The sequence below is a fragment of the Macrotis lagotis genome, chromosome 4, assembly GCF_037893015.1.
Source record: "Macrotis lagotis isolate mMagLag1 chromosome 4, bilby.v1.9.chrom.fasta, whole genome shotgun sequence".
Taxonomy (NCBI): Eukaryota; Metazoa; Chordata; class Mammalia; order Peramelemorphia; family Peramelidae; genus Macrotis; species Macrotis lagotis.
In genome coordinates this window covers 157,235,743-157,258,122 of record NC_133661.1, presented here as the reverse complement: position 1 = coordinate 157,258,122, position 22,380 = coordinate 157,235,743, and the positions used below count along the sequence as shown (strand labels likewise).

Below are 22,380 nucleotides of genomic sequence, written 5' to 3'. Positions count from 1 at the left end.
ATATTAGTCTAAATGAATAAGCCAGCAATATTTCTAAAATGTGTTTAAACAAACACCTCAATACCAGATTCAATTTATAACATTTTATGATGTTTTATTTTAACTGACATTTAATAGACTTTTATTATAAATGGTCACACAGTGAATATAACAGAGCCAGTTATGCGTGGAATACACATGTTCAGGGGAAGACTATTTAACTCACTTGTAGCTCACACGCACTTATCTATAAATACATATATACACACACATATACATATAAACACAAACAATTTGTTTTGATGTTTTTTTCCCCAAATTCAAGTCAACAATTTAGTGGCAGAGGGAGGCTGTAAAAACACAATGACTATTTTTAGATGCTACATATTCATGGGAACCAATGCATTTATCATACAACTGATCATACAGCAATCTTGACATCTACCAGAATGAAAGGAGGTCATTTTGCTCTCAATGCAAGGTTTAAAAAGACAACTTCATGCACAAAAGGTGGTCCTGGATCAACTGCGAACAAGTAGCTGATAATCAAGTGTTTGAACATAAAAACCCAGACTGAAAAACTGGCAAGCTTAATATTCCTTATCTTTCCTGAAAAACTTCGTCCCTGCGCTCTCAATCAGCTAGAAACCTATCCTGTGCACCAGGGAATACTGCATCTTCTCTGATGGCAACTTTGGGGCACAATTAGAATCACTTCCTCCAATTTTTCTTTATTCCTCGCCACCCTCTCCCCTCTCCCTTCTGAAACAAAAAAAAAGCTTTCAATGTATTTATACATTCCACTATTTGATAAGAATGGTTCAGGCCAAATGATTCCATAGTTTTGTAATTTGTCTTTCCTATGTCATGCATGTCTTGAAAAGGTGAAGAAAAAAATGAAGCCAAAAAATAAAATGAGAAAAAATTTAAATGGTGGGCAATAAGTTTGGCCCAAAGCTTAAGAACATAAGCATACTGATAGCCAGAAATTAAAAACAAAATTAAAAATATTATAATTTTCAAACCCTTTATCAAATAGAGGATTTCTACGAGATGAGACATATTGGGTACTACAGAATTATTTTCCAAAGAGCATTTACTTTTAGAATTATTGCTCTTTTAGTTTTTTTTTCTTTTTTGATGCTGCACAATGACCTCCTTCAGCTGCACAAACCAAGCAACAGAGCATTTTCAATTATTTTCACTTTCTTAGCCTGGCAAAAACTTTTTTCACGAAAACTTATTATTACCCTTTCCACAAAAGCACACAGACTACATTCGTAATAATTCTGACAACCTAGAAGAGTTCCAACTTCTTACATTCCAACTTAAGAGTTAGAATGAAAGTATGTCAGACCTTTTCGTCCTTTTCAGATTAAGATGTTCTTCATTCTTATGCTCACTAAAGTCTCTTCCCCCCCACCTCTCCAGACAGCTTTAACCTGGTATTTTCAAAAGGAAATATTCAGGGTATGTGCAGCAGATAGAAGTATGTGATGAAATACAAACAATGGAATATTCTGCAAAGATTCTTAAATGTCAACTTTAAGATCTTTAACATGTTTGGGGAAATGGAAAACTTGATATTCCAACTGAATACAAACTTGGATAAAATCAGAAGTGACAGGAACATATACTAATACTAACACACACACTCCCATATAAACTACGTTCTAAAACACATAGGGAATGAATGTACCAGGACAGATGAGATTTATATAACTTAAGGTTGGGTAAAATCTATGCAAAACACAGAACTCAATTCTGCCATCATTAGGAAATGGCATTTTTAAAAGGTGTTTTTTCCCCTAATAACAACAAAAAACTGCCTACAATTTAAAATTTCATACATGCAATTCCTCTTCTGTTACTGCAAAGAAAATGTCTTTTATGTCCAAACTACAAAAATAAAACCACAGGACAAATGTAGATGTTGAAAACAAATCTTCAGAATCCAGTAAAATGAATAGAAGGTGGTTTGTGGGTGGCTGTTTTTTTCTTTTTCTTTTTTTTTTTTCGCGTGTTTTACCAGACAGGCAGTCTTAGGTTTATATACAAAAGTAAAACTGAAAATATAGTTTTGTTCTCTGTACATTTCTTTTAATTTTTTCCCTAAAAAAAGGAAAAAAAAACACACTTGTGTACGTTTCTAAACAGAATAAAGTAAAACAGAGCACAAAGTTCTCTTCTTTCTGCCAAGTTCATTGAGTCTGGGGGGAAGGAGGAAGGGAGGGGGAAATCAGTCCAATGAGATAATGTCCGGTATGATGCCAAAGATTGATGCTGTGTCTGTGCCACTTCTATTGGCAACTGCATGGCCATGACTTTCTCGAAGGCTGTTAGAGGAAACAAGACTGCTATTACTGCCACTACTGCTTCCATTCGTAGTTGGAAGGGCAGTGCTACCTCCTGCATTTAACTGATCAAGAAACATCTGCGAAGAGGCATATGGAAAAAAACGAGAAGAATGTAAGAGGTCTTGATCATCCGAGACAGCTGCTGCTGCAGCGGCAAGGAGGGAGGTGTTGTAATGCTAAGGAAAAAAAGACAAATATTTAATAATTATTCTTCTGCATTATTAAGTTTTTTCCCAGCAGTACAAATCTGAAGCAGGAAATTGAAATATACTGAATATCTCTACATGTAAATCCTTGGAAGACAATTGGTTCAATCAAGTGAATTTAGGATGATTTACCTCTGTAGAACTTGGTTTCTGAAACCAGAAGAAAACTAGAAAGAAAAGTATTAATACTCTTTATTCCAATGAAGAAAGCAATCAAATCTCAAAAAAGTTAAAATTATAATGCAGATCATTATAGTCCTCTCTCCTTGTGAGGAGACATTCATTGGCTAAGAAATTTTATCAGCTAAAATAATTTGCCACCTATTGGCATGACCAGAAGCAATACTGGAAAAAGGCAGTAAATAAGAATTACTTTTACTAAACTTAAACAGAAGTGAAACAACAATTTTGAAGTACTGTCCTTTAAAAAATGAGGGTTGTGGTATGTAGTACTGCCATTTAGAACAGGTTGTCCAAAATGTGACCCACTATGGGGTTTACTAAATGCTTTAGTAAATAAAGCTGAGCTACCACAGAGCTCTCACTAAAATGTTGAATCCAAATATGTTGTTTATTGTTTCAATAAAAACTCCTAAAAGTAAGGTTGGAAAGCCCTGATTTAGAACATTCCAAGAAAGATATTTTTACTTCTGATATTTCTATAGAAAATGAACGTAATTTTTTCTTCAACATACCTGATTGTCTCCTGATAAGAAGGGAAAGAAATCTAAACCTGTTAAGAATAAAAATAAAATATCAGCATCTTTAAAGACAGACAAAATTTAAAATTTTAACTTAAAAAAAATTTTAACTTAAAAAAAATTATCAATATACTCAAGCTCTTTATACTATCAAAATCATATACAGGGTATCCAATAAGTTAAGTGCAGTTAGAAGATATTAAAACTTAAAACTACCCCAAGACTTTGGAAAACCTTGTACAAATGTGAGTAAATACATTGGATAAGACTTTATCATCTTATTGTCTAAAAGGCTGTTAAAAGTCACCAGGCTTCAGGGCAAATTAAAGAATTTAAAAAGCAAACAAAAAACCAAAAGCAACTTTTATCCATATACTTTCCTTTTCTTGGTCTGTTTCTGGGTACTTAAAGTAAATACTACTCCAAGCAGTTATCCAGAGCAGGTGGGAATAGTGCATCAAGGTTACATTGAAGTTTTATACAAGAAAACTTGTGTTATACTAGCTGCCTTATTCCTGGATGGGTTCAAAATAATGGCAGGAGTAATCAGTACCTACAAAAGGTTACTGCCTGCCCAACAGGGCCTCACTGCCTAACTGGCATATCTTCACACCTATTCTCACCCTAATTTGGAATTCAAAAGATAGCAATTGAAGAACAAGTGAATAAACATTCATCAACTATAAAATACTGAAGTCATAATTTAGGGGAGAGAGGACAGGGGCAGATCCAAGATAACTGACAGTTTTCCAGAAAACCAGGATTTCTTTTTGTTGGTGACGGATATGACAGACATATGAAACACCTTACATATATAAATGTGACAAAGATACAATATATATCATTTTCCTCCTTATATTCCCCAATTTTTTCCATACAGTCGAGGCACTAAAGTAATATGTCTCTAGGGTTGATTAGTAAAAGGTAGCCATACAAAAGTGTTAAGAACAATGCTCTTAACTAGGTAAAGACCCAGTTTTACTTTGGAAGACAATCAGAAATATTGACAAATATAGCATTCTGATTTTTCTTTTAGCAGGCATCAAGATTGTAATTTTTATTTTTTATTCATTCATTCATTTTAGGTTTTTGCAAGGCAAATGGGGTTAAATAGCTTGCCCAAGGCCACACAGCTAGGTAATTATTAAGTGTCTGAGACTGGATTTGAACCCAGGTACTCCTGACTCCAGGGCCGGTGCTTTATCCACTATGCCACCTAGCTGCCCTAGGGTCTTAATTTTTAAATAGAAGTCATTATAAGGTTTGGAAAAAGACACTTTATTAAGTGGTTTTTTTTTGACCCTATGAAATATACAAACCTTTCCAAAAGTAACACTAAAATAGCTAGGAGGATAGTATTTTTTTGTAGAATCCTAATTTACAGTATCTTGAAATAAATTATTTAGCTTGATCTTTTTTAATCTGTGGTTCTAGAAATCAGAAAGATTAGAGCAATGCTACTAATCTAATAATCACAATCACTTAAAAAGAAAAGAATGTGCTAGGTGCTATTTGATAAATTAAATAATTTTTATAAAATTAAGATGTAGTTGTGGAAACAGTTTAATATTTCTTCAGAATGAGAGGCAGGAGTCACATGGAATAAAACCACAGTGAAAAACATTTATCCTAGCGACTGTTAAAAATGATATCCTATACAATTAGAAAAAAGATAACCTATAGAAACACTATCTAAACTGGGTGACTGAACATTCTGATTTAGGTGACTATATAAAACTTGTTGATCCTCTGAGGAACTGCAAATAACTATTTCTTTCAAAAAGTATGGCTGTTCACAATACCCAGAAGTTGTTTTGCTTGTTTTAGTTTCGGTTATAGTGGCCATCTCTTTATGGATGGTACATACATAAATGCACAAATACCCAATTTATAGCAGAAATGAAGAAACTTATTGGTTCATTTGATCTAAAGCTTTAAATATTTTGCAACTATCCTATTGTTCCTTCAACCCATTCAGAAAAGATTTGCTTTATCCACAATATTATTTGTAAATACAGGTATAACCTACCTTGCAAGTCATAAGGCATGGGAGTCATATGGAATGGATGCCTGTAGTCTTGTATGAGGGATGTATTAATATAGCTTGTGTCCACAGCAGGAAGGCTTGGGGTTCTTGACACTGGAGATGCTTGATGAGGCATATTTAAAATGCTAAAAGAAAGAAAAATTTCCATAGTTCCAATCACTTAAATTTCCTGTAGATCATGGATATCCTGAAATATAAGCTCCTTTTGCTTTTTAATCTAATTCAATCAACTCTACAGTACTTCAGAGGTTGTAGGGAGAAAGATACAGGGGTAATGCGCAGCACTGTACTTTTGTGCCCAAGGCAGGAGTATCAACTGGCATCATCCCCCCATCACACCATTCTTGGAAAAACAGAAGCTAAAGTCATGTTTTTTTTTTTTGGTCCCTTGGTTTTGTGCACTTAAGGGAAGGGCCTCTATTGCCTTGGCCACATTATAGTCCTAGTGATAAGCATTCACAGACACCGCTGAACAGATATTAAAAAAGCAGAACTTATACATTTAAGAGCAGACAAGGGAAAATGCAATTGTGTGATGTCTTCATGGGGTAGTCAGTAAAAGACATTAAGGTTAAAAATAAGTTTTGGGACAAGAAAACAGACTTAGTAGCTAAGAAAGTAGTTGTTGTTTAGTTGATTTGTCTGATCTTTGTGACTCCATGTGTGATTTTCTTGCATAGTCTCTGGAGTGTTTTGTGAATTCCTTCTCCAACTCATTTTACAGATGAGGAAACTGAGGTTAACAGCATTAAGTGACTTGCTCAAAGTCACACAGCTTGCAAATGTGGGCCATATTTGAATTTAGATACTTCTGATTCCAGGTCTAGCACTCTATCCACTGTAACAACTAGCTGCCCCTTAGTAGAGATTATTTCTGGCATAAAACACATTTTTGTAAAAAACAAAACAAAACAAAAACCAAAACCAAGACTTTGTGAAAGTAACAAATGAATGGTTAGCAGCCATGAGAGTATGAAAATCAGCAAACACTTAAGGATGATGGAAAAGGAGAACTAAGGGTCCAACAATTAGAAAAAGAGGAAAAAATACAAGATAAGAATTTAAATGGTTGAATGATACAAAGTCCCCCACATCCTGTTCTCTTACTGCCCAGGTTAATTAAAAAGAGGGGTAAAATATTAGTCAAAGTTTTGAGAAGAAAAAAGTCAAAACTTAACCAAAACAGTGATGGAGCCAGAGTAATTTGAACAGAGAAAGAAAAGAACTCCCTCAATAATGTAGTCTAACTTGATGAAACAGGGGTACAAAGCAATACAATTTCAGTAGTACAAGCTATTACGTAAGACCTTATACTCTAGCCAATTATTCTTTGTTTTCAGGAAAAGAATCTTAGTTATACACTTTACCACATTTTTATGAATTGCAGATGAAGCAAAAAACATACACTGTCTGATGAGAACTTTTATTAAACCTCCTTGGTCTATCACAAGCAACTTTTCCCCATACTTACAGTTTAAAAAGAAAAAGAAATGAAATGACATTGAAATGTCAATCTGGTATGGTAACAGAAAGGTATTAGAAATTTTTGTAATATATATCACAATGGAAAAAGAGTCTGTTACAGGGGATGGAAATGGAAAAATTATTTCATTACATTCATTTCGATGTGTTTCCTTTTGATTCTTGGCAGATTTCTTTCTTTCAAAATGCAAGGGAAATACTAGAACAATTAATACGTTAGACTGAGTTCTCCTGTCAACTGCTAATCCATTTTAGTAACTTGGAGTTACATGATCATGCATTTTTCATTATTTTACAGTTTCAAATATGATATTAAATGGATCTGTTGTATAAGACCAGGGCTAGGGGCAGCTAGGTGGCACAGTGGATAGAGCACCGGGCCTGGAGTCAGGAGTACCTGAGTTCAAATCCGGCCTCAGACACTTAATAATTGCCTAGCTGTGTGACCTTGGGCAAGTCACTCTTAACCTCACTGCCTTAAAAAAAAAGAAGACAAGGGCTGTCCAAAATGTGGGCCGCATGCATCCACAATGTGATTTTATGCAGCTCCCTGTGGGTTTACTAAATGCTGAGCTACCTCAGAGTTTTCACTAAAATGGCAAATCAAAACATATTGTCTATTGTTTCAATAAAAATGTCTAAAAGTAAGGTTGGACAGCCTTGGTATAGACTAATGTGAAGCCAACCAATCCCTGAAGAAATGAGAAATGGTTCATGTAGTTATTTTTTTCAAAGAACAGTTATATTTTGGGGGTGGGGGAGAGAAAAAAAGAAAATAAAATCTCAGAAGAAAGGTTTGGAAATCTGTTTAAATCATTTTAAAGGGAAAAATACCCAATTCAATGATACTAATGAATAGTTTGTCAGATCATTACCAGTATTTATCCATGAACATTTTAAAAAGTGTAATGCACTTCAGATACATCATAATACATATTTATGCACAAATATGTGTGCATATTTTAAAATAGTTACTAACACTAAAGAAATAAAATAATATCCCTGTACATTCTTTCCAAACATTGTGGTTGTAGAATACACCTTTGGTTACACTATGATTCTATACTAAATAGTACTATCCTGCCATAAAAGTTTTGCAGGTTTTGTTTAAACTACACTAGTCTTACACAAGATGAAATTCAATGTTATTTTCTTTTCTACTTATATAAATCAATAAAATAAGCTTCTTACAAGTTGTTATGCAGTAACAACCATAAAGTTGAACTGCTAGCAGAAGTTAATACCCATGAAGAAAGGAGAAACACTCACAAAAGATTCCAAGAAATAAAATTTTATATATGTATATTTATTCTATTTAGCATAATTGTATTGCTTTAAATGTCTTTAACTTTTTTTTTTTAGTTTTTTTTTCCCCGTAAGGCAATGGGATTAAGTGGCTTGCCCAAGGCTACACGGCTAGGTAATTAGTAAGTGTCTGAGGCCGGATTTGAACTCAGGTACTCCTGACTTCAGGGCCGGTGCTCTATCCACTATGCCACCTAGCCACCCCTAACTTTCTTTTTTTTTTAAAGGAACTAATGAGCTACTTTGGGATGAAACTGTTATTTTCTGTACCAAACTTAATAATCTGTATTCTTTATGACTTGGGAGAGAGCACAAATCTACCTATACCACAATAATGCTTTTTACTAGTACCAATTCAGCTTGATCATAAAGGAATCGTCATATGTAATAACTGCAAATATGTCCAAATATGAAATCTTTTGAGACTTGTAGATCTTTAAAATAAACATAGAAATGATTTCAATTTAGTAAAAGTATTTTCTTTCTCTGGCAATTCTAAGTCTTCCTGTCTGTGGGCAACCAAGTACTGAAAAACTTCTCTGTGCCACATCTTTCCTGAAGACTTCCCACCTCTGACAACAACACCTTATCTACCCTAACTTCCCTCTAGGTCAGACCTTACAGCACACTTTGCTTACACCATTCCCATGATAAAATATTAAAACATGTCCAGTGTATATTTTGTACCTTAGCTTTTAGTAAATCAAAAATATGCTTGACCACAGAAGCGAATGTTTTGGTTCCAGTATTCAGATATTCTTGAGGTAGCACAAGAATGAGAGAAATGTATAATTGGGTATTTATAAGAGCAGATAATAGATAATTTGTTTGCAAAATGCTTTATATAAATTAACTCATCGGAACACCCCTGATAACAAAAGATACAGGGAAAGAATGCAATCTGCATTGATGGAAAAGGCACCTCTACTGCTTCAGATATGGATACACTCTAAGTACCAAAAAAGGTTATTGGGTTTTTGTGATATTCCCCTACTAGATGTAAACTTCACATGGACAGAAGCCTTGTCATCTAAACTTGATAATAACCTAAGGACCTAGCATAAAGATATGAATTTAGAAGTTGATAATAAATATGCTCTGGTTATTGAGAAGTGAAATGGAAGGGAAGTGAGGTAGATGAATCTGGAGGTGAGATTTAGGTTCAACAAGAACAAGTCTGGTAATGAATCTGGTCATTGGATGGAAGATAAAGGGACTAGATTTCTTATTCACCCAAACTTTGTCTTGTATGGTATATAGCTGGGGCAGACCGATGAGGGGATCTGTGCCCAGAGTAGCCTGTGAAGGTAGAGGGCCCTTGGTCATGGGAACAAGTTCAGAAATAAGCAAGATCTGTAAGGTTCCAATCCCAGGAATGGAGTTGAATAAAAGTCCGTTTCTAGCCCAGCCTGAAGTGTGAAGAAATAACCAGCCTATAGTCACTTTGAACCAGAAGAATTTTCCAGTTGGCTGATAGCAACCAAGCCCACCAGCAGTTTATTGACCTTTTTTTGCCTTGGATCAGACTATTGAAGATTTAGAATAAACACTCTAAGAAACCAACAGTAAGATCAACTCTGATTTTTTTCCAGAAATGTTTAAAGCCCGGCCCTAATAAAGCTCAAAGTCAGAAAGTATGTTGAAAGAATGAGCAGACAAAAATCTTACCATAAAATATTATCAAAATGATAGGGATGTTCAAGACAAAAAGCTACTAGAAGAATGACTCAAACACCAAAAGCAAAATTTCAAAGAAAAACTCAGTTTGGGCACAGATTCAATTAGAATTGTTGGAAGAAATGAAACAAAAATTAAAAAATTAAAACACCAGAGGAATATACTGGAAAATAAATGGGTGTTATGGAAGAAAAATTAGAAAAGGAATTATTAATTTGGATCATCCACAATTCTTTACTAATGATGCTCTCCATCTCCTAATATAGAAGTGAAAGACTTAGACACTGAAACAGATTCATAAGACATTCTGTACAAGCACAATGAAGAAATCTGTTTTGCTTGACTACACATGTTTATAACAGGGATTTTGTTTTTCATTCTTTCTCAGTTAGGTGCTGGGAAGAAAGATAGAGTTTTATTGATCAAAAATTTTTTTTGTTTTTTTTTTTAGGTTTTTTTTTTTTGCAAGGCAAATGGGGTTAAGTGGCTTGCCCAAGGCCACACAGCTAGGTAATTATTAAGTGTCTGAGACCGTATTTGAACCCAGGTACTCCTGACTCCAAGGCCGGTGCTTTATCCACTACGCCACCTAGCTGCCCCAAAAATTTTTTTTAAGAAAAAGAAAACCTGAACACACTTTGGCTGCTTTTATAGAGTTAAAGAGGTGTTAAACATTGCAACTGTGTGTAGATAGTAACAAAATGTTTGCTGAGTATATACCAGAGTAAGAGGGAAAGGCCTCTCCAGAATTCTCAGTTATCCAAGACATGAGCAAATATCATCAAAAATATTGACAGTAATTAAAGGAAATGATGATAAACAAGTCTGGAAACCAGGAAGTACTATGTGCATCTTTAGATGGCTAATATTGTTCCTTTTGGTCAATTCCTGAAACAATTTTCTTTCATTTTCTCTCATCAAACCCACTGATTATTTGAGGTCCCAGAGGCTCAGGCTACAATTTTTTTTAAGTTTTATTAAATTTAGAATCAGATTAGCTTCTCAGAACATTATACAATGGAGGACAGTGGCCTTGCCCCTAAGGAGCTTACTAAAGAAAATATAACACACAGAATCAGTTTCCAAACTCTAGATTGCCTTAAAAGCTATCTATTCCAACTCCTACTTGGACAAAAACTCTTTCTACACTATATTAAATAAAATAGGAACCCAAGCTTTGACTTCACAGAACTCTCATCTCATCCCACTTTTGGATGATTCTAATTGTTAATCAAGTTTCTCCTTAAATCAATTCCAAAATATCAAGTCCATCTCGATAGACTATCATATCCTCTTTCTGAAGTTAAACTTCCCCAATTCTTTCAATGACACCGCAAAGGCATGAACTCAAAGTCCTTCACCATCCTGACTGACCTCAATTGAACACACACACACACACACTCCTCAAGACATCGGCAAGGAATGGCACGAACATGATAGAGTACAGTGAGACTATCTTAATTCTAACTTTCAAAAGTTTACAACAGGTTAGGTTTTTTTGGCCACCACAAACTGCTAACTCTTACTGAGTTTAAAAAAAAAAAAGCAAATTGTAACTGTGATTTTAGATACGAAACTCCTGGTGAGGAACTTTAGTGATGAAGATTTATATCTGCTCTGAGATTTACAATCAGAAAGTTGCCTGGGGGAAGTGTGAGGGTAAATGATTTTCTTATTCCCCAAGTCAGAATAACTCAGAGGCAGGATTTTTTTTCAAATTTATTTAAGGTAAAGGGGTTAAATGACTTGCTCAAGGTCACACAGCGAGTCAATTATTAAGCATATGAGGCCGAATTTGAACTTGGGTTCTCCTGACTCCAGGGCTGGTGCTCTATCCACTGTGTAACATAGTTGCCCCAGAGATAGGACTTGAATCTAAACGTTTCTGATTCTAAAATCCCTCCTCTCCTTCACATGCGGCAATGCCTTTTTAGATTGAAGTTACAGTCTTTAAAAATCTCACAGATTGTTTTCTTTTCAAACTCCTATCTAACCATATCTCCCCTATTATATACTTGAGAAGTTAATTGTTAAACTCAATTTAACTAAATTTTATATTGTTAGCTTTAGTGAAATATTAAAACCTGTGTAGGGCCTATTGACTATTATGTGCTCCCAAGTATAAGCACTAAAATAAATTTCTCAAACTTGGTATTCCATCTCCTGAATATGCTTTTGTATAGGCTGTCCTCTAAGCTAGAACTACTCCCTCCTCACCTCTACTTCTAAGTGGCTGGATTACATTGTACATAAGGGGAAAGAATGTATGAAGGGAGGAGATCTGAAAGAGGAGGCTGTGTGTTGAATGGACCCGAGAAGAGAGAATCTGAAAGCAGAGAGACTAGTGGTAACCTTAAAGAAAAAAAAAGTTTTAGTTAAGCAAAAGGATTATAAGCTAGACTTTAATAAAGTTGTGAAATGAATAAAAGGAGCATGCATCCAAGTGTGTGTATGGGGGGAAGGGAAGGTGAGGGAGTGTGAGGGGGGGGTGCAAGGGAATGCAAATGGAAATAACAACTATGGATGGCCTTTACTAAGAATTTATCCATGAAAAATAGAAGAGATATCAGACTAGGTTTGCTGTTGTTTTTCTTTTTCTTTCTTTTTTTTAAAGTTTTTTTGCAAGGCAATGGGGTTAAAGTGGCTTGCCCAAGGCCACACAGCTAGGTAATTATTAAGTGTCTGAGGCCAGATTTGAACTCCTGACTCCCAGTCTGGTGCTCTATCCACTGCGTCACCTAGCTGCCCCGCTGTTGTTTTTCTTAAAGGTTGGGGGAGATGTGTTAGTGCTTGAAAGTAGCCAGTAGGGGTGAAGGAAGAGGAATGGGAACAGGGGACCGAAAAGTAGATAGACTGAGAAAGCAGAATTCTAGAAGAGACTGAGAGGGTCAAGAGCAAAAGAAGGAAGTGTGGCCCAGGCAAGTAAAAGGGCCACCTCTTCAAAGCAGAGAATAAAAAATTAGGTTTAGATATATTAAAAAGGAGAAAGTGGGAACTTATAGGGAATAGCTGCTATGAAGTAATGTCCTACATCAAACAAGTCCTTCGATGGAGTGGCATCATTTAGCTCTTTCTCTCCAACATCAGGAAAGAAAGAAATACCACAGATAGTCAGCTGGAGAAGGAAAAAAGGGTTGCTATATAGAAATGATGACCTAATTGGGATGAAGAAATTTGTCTTTTACACAGTTCTTAGATTTCCTCCAACAATATCCAGTAGCAAATAAGGAGGAGAAAAATGTTGAGCCTTGTGTCAAGGGACCTACAAACAGGATCCTGAGAAGTCTAGTATATAAGTTTGGGTTATGAGCAAAGTGCTAGAGTTGAATGTCTGGTGCTAGAGGTAATACCTCTTCCTTGCTTCTGGGGCAAGGGTTCTTGAAAAAGTAATATTGTTTGTTAAGTCAGGCAAGAGCAGCAGGAGAATAGATTATATTGGAGAGAAGGAAAATAAGGCATTTACTCAAATGGATGAAGCCATTCCCTTTTGTATATCAATGGTGGCTCATATGTATAGAAATCTTTAAGATCATTCTGACTGGGTCACTTAGAGGTATAAAGAATAAAGTGGGGCAGCTAGGTGGCACAGTGGATAGAGCAACGACCCTGGAATCAGGAGGACTTGAGTTCAAATCCAGTCTTAGACACTTAAATACCTAGCTTGTGTGACCTTGGGCAAGTCATTTAATCCCAATGCCTTTCAAAAACCAAAATAAATAAATAAAATAAATAAGTTGAGGAGGGAGAGGCCATCAACAACTAGGAAATTCAAGATTGCCTCTTGGTACACTTGAACTTAGCTATCAGATAGGATACAAAATATGTTGGAGAAAGGAGTGTAAGATAAAAGAAGGCTGGGAAAGTAGAGATGGAAAGCAGGTTAGGAAGGGTTTTAACTGCCAAACACATATTTGATCCTGGAGGGGCCTGAGAGTCACTGGAGTATTCCGAGTAGGAGGAGTGGGTGATAGCACCTGTGTACTTTATTATTTTTTTTAGAACTTTATTTAAGGCAATGGTTTTAAGTGACTTGCCCACCCAGCTAAGTAATTATTAAATGACTGAGGCTGGATTAGAACTCGGGTCCTCCTGACTCCAGGGCTGTGCTTTATTTACTGCACCACCTAGCTGCCCCCTACCTGTGTACTTCAGCAAGATTGCTTTGGTAACTGAGTAGAAGATGAACTAGAGCACGGAAAGACATGAGGTAGAAGAGGCTATTGCAATAGTCTAAACAAAAGGCTACTTGCAGTGTCAGAGGAAAGGAGGAGGAAAACAGAAAAATGTTACAAAGGTAAAATTGACAGATCTTAGCAATGGAGTGGATATCAGGGTATGGGAGAATGAGGAGTCAAGGATGATACTCAGGTTAAAACACATAGGTGACTGGGAGGATGTAATACTCTTGATGCTCATAAGGAAACCAGGAAGAGAAGTGATGGGGAGGGGAGGGATAATGAATTCAATTTTGGACATGGATATATGAGATATATTATCAAGAGAGGAGTTAGGGCCAGACAGATAGATCTGATAATCATCTACAGAGATGATAACTGAATGGTAGCTGAGAAAATCACCAAGAAAAATAGTAGAGATGGAGAAAAGGGCTCAGAAGAGAGTCTGAGGGAATAGGTGAGGTCTAAATGAAGATGTTACAAAGGAGACTGAAAGAGAATGGTTGGACCGGTAGCAGAGAGCAACCAGAGAGTATCAAGGAGAAGGGTAATCAACAGTGTAAAATACTGTAAAGTGGTCAAGGATGAAGACTGAAAAAAGACATTGAAATCTGGCATTGGGAAGTAAGAACAGAGTGAGAAGAAAAGAGGAGGCACCAGATGTTAATAGTTTTCTTAAAGAGTTTAGCCAAAAACAGGAGAGAAATGGTATAATATGGTGGGGCTGGATGGATGAAATGAGGGTTTTGGTTTTTTTGAGGATGGGAGAAATATAGGCATGTTTGTAGGCAGCATGGAAGCAGACAACAAACAAAGAGAATTGAAGATAAATGAAGGGGAATGATAGGGGGAAGTCTGCTGGAGAAGACAGAACATGATTATAAGTCTACAATAATACATGTAAATAACTTGTAAATAAGTAAATACAAACATATCAGGGGAGCATGAACTACCAACAATTTGTTTTAATGATGGTGTGTCTGATTAAAAGAATTAGGAAATCGGAAATCACTGATTCAAGCTGAACATTGAACATTGAAGTAGCATGATGGCTAACTGGAGAAAAGTGGATATCATAAAGGTCAAAGACTCTATCAACAAGCCTTTAATCAAACATCTATAATATGCTAGGCAATGGGGCACACAAAGACAAAAAATAGAATAGTTCCTGCCCTTAAGGGGCTTACATTCTACAAATGGAGATATGTATACATAAGAGACAGAAAAACTAAATGGAAGACCAGGAAAGGCTTCATTTATATGATTATGCTTAAATTGAACTTATAAAAAAACGGGGGGATTCTAAGTAGTTGGAGATGAGGAAATTTATTCCAGGAACTGGCAACAGCCTGTGGGAAGGCAAAGAGATAATGGACTATCATATGTGAGAAAATAGCAAAAAAGTCAGTTTGATTGGGGTAGTATAATGTTTGAATGTAAGTAATATATTACAAGCCTGGAAAGGCAAATAGGAGACAGATTAAAAAGAACTTCAAATGGCAAACTGAGGAGTTTGTATTTATTCCTTTGGGTAGAGAGATGTTGTAAAGGCAGCATGGATTAGTGATATATTCATACTTGGCATCAATGCTTAAGGGGTCTTAATCTTGCCTTTAATACTATGCAACTGTGATTTACCTTACTGATTGTCAATTTCCTACATATAAAGATCATGCCTCTCCTACACAACCTAACAAAAGATCAGCTATGTAAGGTACAATACAAATCTTACACTGCTACACAAAGACTAGTCATTGTTAGACTTAATAAGATTTAGCAAATGTTTGTATATATGGTAGGGAGAGAAAGAAACAGAAGTTAAAGATGAACCCAAGGTTACAAACAGGAATTAAATTTAAAACTTCCTGGACCTTCTCTTTTGATCTCATAATCAGTATAATATTTAGGGATTTCCATAAACAACGTAAGAAGATGAAATTTCATTTTGGGGTATTCAAGCTTTTAATGAAAATTTATTTAATTAAAAATGAGAAGCGTACTATTACTTCTGTTTTGAAAATTTTAAGTAAAAATAGATTCCTCATCACACTAACACTTACCCTTTGTTATTTAATGGAGAAGCAGGAGATACAGAAGGACAGGTTCGCTTGGCAGATGGTTCTTCCTCTTCTTCATCTGATGAACTGTCTATAGTGAGATCAATTACTTCTACTTTCTTATTTTTGTTTGAAGATTGGTGGTGAGAAGATACCTGGTGATCTAAGGGGGAACCCAAGCATCCTGAGGAAAAACAGCAATTCAATTTAAAAAAGAAAATTCTTTCTTTTTGAGAAACCTAAGGAATCATCAGTTACAGTTTGGATTCTTATACTGACAGTATAAATATGAAACATGAAAAGGTGAGCTGCTTCTTTTAGTTTTCAATGAGTTTATTATGAGTTGCTAAAAATTTCATAATTCAATTTATAATTGTGCTTTTTATTGCCCTTTTGTAATGAAACCAAGTACTCTGTTTTATAACAAGGTACTCAGGTGGTTAAAAAATGTGGGTTTAATAATTTTAAATTTAAGTTATGGTGGCTTCTTAGAGAAAATAAAACAAAAGCCATGCCAAAAAACAAATGAAATGAGAATGCTAATCACTCCATATTCAAGTCTGTTAAAAGCATACTATTTCTTCTCTTTTTTTGTTATTCCCCCCGCCCAATTACATGTAAAGATTGTTTTCAACATTCATTTTTGGTACCATTTTGAATTCCACATTTTCCTCCCTCCTTCCCTACCATTCTCCTCTCTAAGACAACAGGTAATTTGATATAGGTTATACATGTATAATTATGTTAAACATATTTCCATATTAGTCAAGTTGTGAAGAAGAATCAGAACAAGAGAGGGAAAAGATGAGAAAGAAAAATCAGAAAACAAATTTAGAAAAATGAAAATAGAAAAGTGTACTATTTCAAAAACACATTTTTACCAATGAGATTGTGGATTATGTTACTTTGAGATCTTTTATCAGAAAATTTGGAAAAGTCTAGATAGAAAGTTAAATTAAAGTTACTTCTGAACACTAAATAATTTCTATAAAATGCTTGAGATAATCATAAACTTCAGGTTTTTTTACTGCAATTTTTTTCCCCTGAAAAGCTTACATTAGCATAAAATTTGTAAATACTCACCATCAACTCCATTATAAGAAGCAGAAACTTCCTGGACTTCCTTTTTTGATCTCATAGGAGCCCAAGATCCATCCTCCTTAAACTGTATTTCATCACAATCAGTACAGTACTTTAGGATTTCCATAAATAAACTATATAAAAAGAAAAATTTCATTTATGAATATCAAACTTTTTATGAAACTTGAACATAGCTAAAAAGGAGAGCACTAAGAATTACTACTGTTATGAAAATTTAAAGCAAAAATGGAAAATTCATATATTGTAGCAGTGACTGAAAATATGAGTTACAGGGAAGCAGACTAGAATTCTACTTTTTTTCATTTGTTTCAAAATCTAAGTCATTGCCTAATAAGATAGAAATGAGCACTTTTCTGAAGAAGAAAGCATCAATGGTCACAAGAAAAAAATGCTCAAAATAATTATTAGAGAAATGCAAATTTATAAAACTCTTGAGGAGTTAACCTCACATCTATCTGATTGACTAACATGACAAAAGGAAAATGACAAGAACTAGAGGAGAGATAAAAAAAATTGGGCCACTAATAGACTTGTGGAGTGAATTAGTTCAACCATTCTGAAGAATAATTTGCAGCTGTATCCAAAGGGCTATCAAACTGTTTAAACTTTGATTCAGCAATACCTCTCATAGCTCTGTATACCCAAAGTGATCACAATAAAGGAAAAAAGGATCTATTTGTACAAATATATTTATAGAAGCTCTTTTTGTGATGGGTAAGAACTGGAAATTGAGAGGATGTCCATTAATTGGGGACTAGCTAAACAAGTTGAGATAGTTGATTATGATAATACTATTGTGCTGTAAGAAATGACAAACAGGATGGTTTCAGAAAAACCTGGAAGATTTACATTAATGCAAGTGAAGCAAACAGAACCAGGAGAAACAGCAATATTGTAATGATGATCAAATGTGAAAGATTTAGTTACTCTGATAAAGTCAAGAATCCAAGACAATTCCATAGGATTTATGCTGAAAGAAGATTTCTCTCTGCAGAGAAGGAACTGAAGAACTCTGAGAGCTAATGGAAGTATGTATGTTTTTTTCACTTAATATATTTTTCTTGGTGTAAATGTGTGTTTTTCTTTTCCAATATGGCTAATATGGAATTATGTCTTGCAAGACTTCTCACATATAATCAATACTGCCTACTTGACAAAGGGATGGTAGAAAGATGGGTGAGGAGAGAATTAGAACCCAAAATTAAAAAAAAGAATGTAAATTCTTTTCACATTTAATTGGGAAATATATAATTAAATAAATATAAAAAAGAATTAAAATTGAATGTATCAGAATTCCAATCAATGTAATGACTAATCTTGTGTTTGGATTGTAATGAAATATTTCTCTTCTCAGCAGAGAGGAGACTGGAGGTCCTTTCAGAAATGGTCAATATATACTATTTTGTTTTGCCTCATTATTACAGTTGTTACAAGATATATGAATATCATCATCTTTGTCAACAACAAGCATTTCTTACATGCTTTTACTCTATGTCAGAGGGGGGAAATAATTGGGAGGTGGGGGGGAAGTCAAGTGGGGCACAAATTCAGAAGAAGGTTCCAAAGTACCAAGTAAAACAGGAAGAAAGGGAAATTTAGGTACCACAGATCAAGTATGTACCCATCACAAAATTCATGACACAGAAGGAACTAAAAATTTAAATTATGATAAGGATATTAGGAGTATTGGGGGGGGGAATGAGATGTATCTGAGGAAGAGAAGATTTAAAAAGTGGGAGAAAAGGGCAGCTTCTTCAGTGAGTGGGCAATCTATAGAAATGGGGTAACTGAAAGTTTAATTTTTGCATTTTTTAGAGTTGTATGACCCTTTTTTCACATGATTTCAGATAGCCTATATACATATTGGTTAAAGACATAAAATATAACCCTGATTAGAACTATTAATGGCTCAAAATTATAGTTTACTATTTTTAAGTACTAAAAGTAAAAATAATAAAAAATGTGTACTTCCAAAGCAAGATGACAAGCTGAAAGGGTAAAGTCTTGAAATTGTTTTAGATGACCATTTTTCAAGTTGCAAATATAAGCTTTGTTTCCAAAGTGGCTTACCCATCAATAATGAGGTGTTCATATGGAGCCTTCTTGTCACATACAGGACAAACCCAAGTTGGCTTTTTCTCATTCATTTGAATATACAGAGTTGCATCAAAACATTGCAGATGTGAACACGTCAATGCCCGACAAGGAATAGTTAGGCGCATTTTACCAAGCTTTAAGGGAAAACAAAACAAAAAACCAAAATGTTTTTTCCCCACGGTTTAAACTTCAAATGAAGTTTTCTGAAATACCATATACATTTCCTAATTTCCATGTAAATAGGCTTGGCTAAAAAGCAAATAGTTTCACTATGAAATGACACAGATAAATTTATATGTAAAATATGTAAAATTTATATGTAAAATTTATTTAGAGTTTTAAACATCCTAAAGCATTCATCACAAATAGACACATAAACTTTGGAGAAGCTGAATGAACATTATTCAAAAAGTTAATTACTACAGCAGCATGGTGTAACATAATATCATTTAGCAATGGAAGTTTGAGAAAATATTTAAGAAACACATCTTTCTAAATTGTTGACCTCTGAATAAATGGTTTCAAGGATAAGCTTGTACAACTCAAGATATTTACAGTCTCTACCAGAAAATGCCAGGTACTAACAACTAGAGGGCTTCCTGCTAGGAGAAAACTTTGGATCTGTGGAAAATATAGAGTACATCTTCTTTCCTTGTTACTGGAGTTGAAATAAGTGAACCTAATAGGAATTGCTGTTACTTCTCTTCTATCACCTATTCCAGCAATTGTTTTTCTTTCCTGGGGAGAAAGCTGAGCTGCTACACAGATGTTCTACCTCTAATTTTCATCACATTCTGAGAATGTGGACAGAGTATACTGTTCTCCATCTTCTACAATGCATCCAAGTTCTCCTGCATTTGACTGATTTCATTATTTAGTGCCTCAAAAGAAATGCTATATATACTACTCAAGAGCCATTTATCATATTCCTATTATATACTAGGTATTTGGGGAAATACAAAGGTAATTAGAACATAATTCCTGCCTTCATGGAATTTACATGCTATTAAGATACATATACCTATCCAGTGCTAAATAATATATGCTATAATAATTTATAATTCATTTTAAGGATTACTTACAAGGGAGGACATGAATGGCAAAAAAGGAGATGAAATGGTCACTCAGGCAAAATGGACATTTAAAAAAAATGGTCTGTTCCAGTGGTATACTGGAACTTGGCATAATATTAAAATAATAATAATATGAAGGCTTCTAGCATGTTAGAACATTTATGAAAGATTTATTAAAAAAACTTGGAGACAGTATGGGAGATGCAATTTGATATATGCAAGGCGTACCCAACACAGATGACGTTACAGATCCATTAAAATTTACAAAAAATATAGCACAGAACAGGATAACATGCCATGGGAAGTGAGAAAAAGTAAAGACAATTTCTGATTTGTGGATGGGGCAAAAGTGATCAAGTATAAAGTCTGGTTGAATTCTGAAAGAAATGTAGGATTTTAGAAGATTGGGATGGAAAGGATATTTAAGGCACAAGTAACATCATTTCCAACATCATGAACAAAGGCATGAAGACAGAAAAGCACAAGAAGGGCAGCAGCATAATAGAAAGGGTTGATTTTGAGAAATATTGTGGTTAAAATCAAGAGGATTCGTAATTTAATATGTATGAAAGATGAAGTAGCAGGTAAACTTAAAGAAAAGCTTTTGAGAGAGAAGGAAGTCAGAAGGAAGGAGTACTTTGGGGAGAGAAGATGGTATAATATTTCAGTTATGCTCTAACTTCAAAGAAAGTTTTAGCTGTCAATAATAGAAAAAAAGATAAGAATTCATTTAGGAAAAAGAATGAGCATGATTTCAGGCCTATAAAAATCTCATCAGTTTCAGTGATGTATAGAATTCTCTATTTTAGTAATTTACAAAATTTAGAGTCCAAAATTATTTTGCCAATACCAGTTCTTTGCTACATATTTTCAGGCAGATCATTAAATGCTTCTGGGCTCGAGTTTCTCCCTCTGCAAAATGGCAGTAACACATTTTGCTTCTCCCCACATTACTTGCAGGATATTGTGAGGTTAAATTAGATAGTGCACTTAAAAGTCTCTTACAAGAAGAAAGGATGTAAATATATTCTTACTCATCAAATGATATAAGCAAATATTTAGATGGAGGATTAATCTATTAATTTCATTAGATAAGTAAATTAAGATAAAGAACCATATTTGCATCAAATCCTTTAGCAAGCTACTAGGAGACTCACCAGGGTCTAAGAACAAAGTTCTATATATTTGACAAGTGAAAGTAACAAGCAATATTTAATTCTATTATACTAATAACAGTAAAGCCATTATCTTGTAAAAATTTATAATAAATTTATAAATATAAATACACATACACAAACTTAAATTCATATTAATTGAGGTGATAGGGAAAAGAGAGAGAAAGAGCATCAATTCTGGAGACTCACAGATGTCACATCTATTAACTATCCTCAAACTTTAATCATCTGCCTAGAACTCTTTAGTGACTAAGGACAACAGGAGAGCTCAAAAAAAAATCTCAAGTCTGTCTTGACAGTGACTACAGCAACTATTTTATATGAGAACATACACACTCTCATGAAATATGGGTCTTGGGTCTCTCATTTTTAGGTCAAATTCACAAGTGAGTTAAATAACTATGGAGTAAGATTTTTTATGTTACTAACTTTGTTTAACTATTCATCAATTAGTGTCCAAGAGCTTTTTCTTATTTCTAATGTGCTATAAGAACAGAATACAGATATCCAGAATTGTCAAAATATCATGTAAAATAATTGTCTTATATCCTCTCTACACTTAGGCAATCTAAAATTTTGCAGAATATGGATGCAGGTATGAAACATAGAAATAGGAAGGATAAAGTAGAGAAAATAAAAAGACAGAAAAAAGATACCTATCAGATATATTGCTAAAAGAAAAGTCCATGACCAAACAATGGATACAGGAAAAAACCCCACAAAAAAAAAAAATTTTTGATTATATAAAACTAAAGTTTTTTCAGAATTTCAATAAGGCCAAGATCAAAAACTCATTTCCAAGATATATAAAGAACAGATTCATATTATAAGACTATAAGTCATTCCCCAACTGATAAATGTTCTAAGGATAAGAACAGCAGTTTTTGACGGAAGAAACCTGGGCCATCTAAAGTCAGAAGGAAAAAAATGCTCCAAATCATTAAAAAT

General features: G+C 34.4%; 1 protein-coding gene across 7 annotated transcripts in view; it reads right to left on the bottom strand.

Annotated features, from left to right (window-relative positions):
- Positions 1 to 2,054: 2,054 nt before the first annotated feature.
- Positions 2,055 to 22,380, bottom strand: part of PIAS1 (protein inhibitor of activated STAT 1) — a 162,147-nt gene continuing 141,821 nt past the window's right edge. For 6 of the 7 annotated variants that reach the window (XM_074234476.1, XM_074234478.1, XM_074234477.1 and 3 more), the window contains 6 exons: positions 19,158 to 19,318; positions 17,070 to 17,200; positions 15,990 to 16,170; positions 5,273 to 5,415; positions 3,238 to 3,275; positions 2,055 to 2,512 (listed from right to left, as the gene is read on the bottom strand). In XM_074234476.1, the coding sequence (XP_074090577.1) occupies positions 2,219 to 2,512; positions 3,238 to 3,275; positions 5,273 to 5,415; positions 15,990 to 16,170; positions 17,070 to 17,200; positions 19,158 to 19,318 (948 nt within the window). In that variant the 3' untranslated portion in view covers positions 2,055 to 2,218. The remainder of the gene's footprint in view (positions 2,513 to 3,237; positions 3,276 to 5,272; positions 5,416 to 15,989; positions 16,171 to 17,069; positions 17,201 to 19,157; positions 19,319 to 22,380) is intronic. The other variant, XM_074234479.1, reaches the window with a different exon arrangement.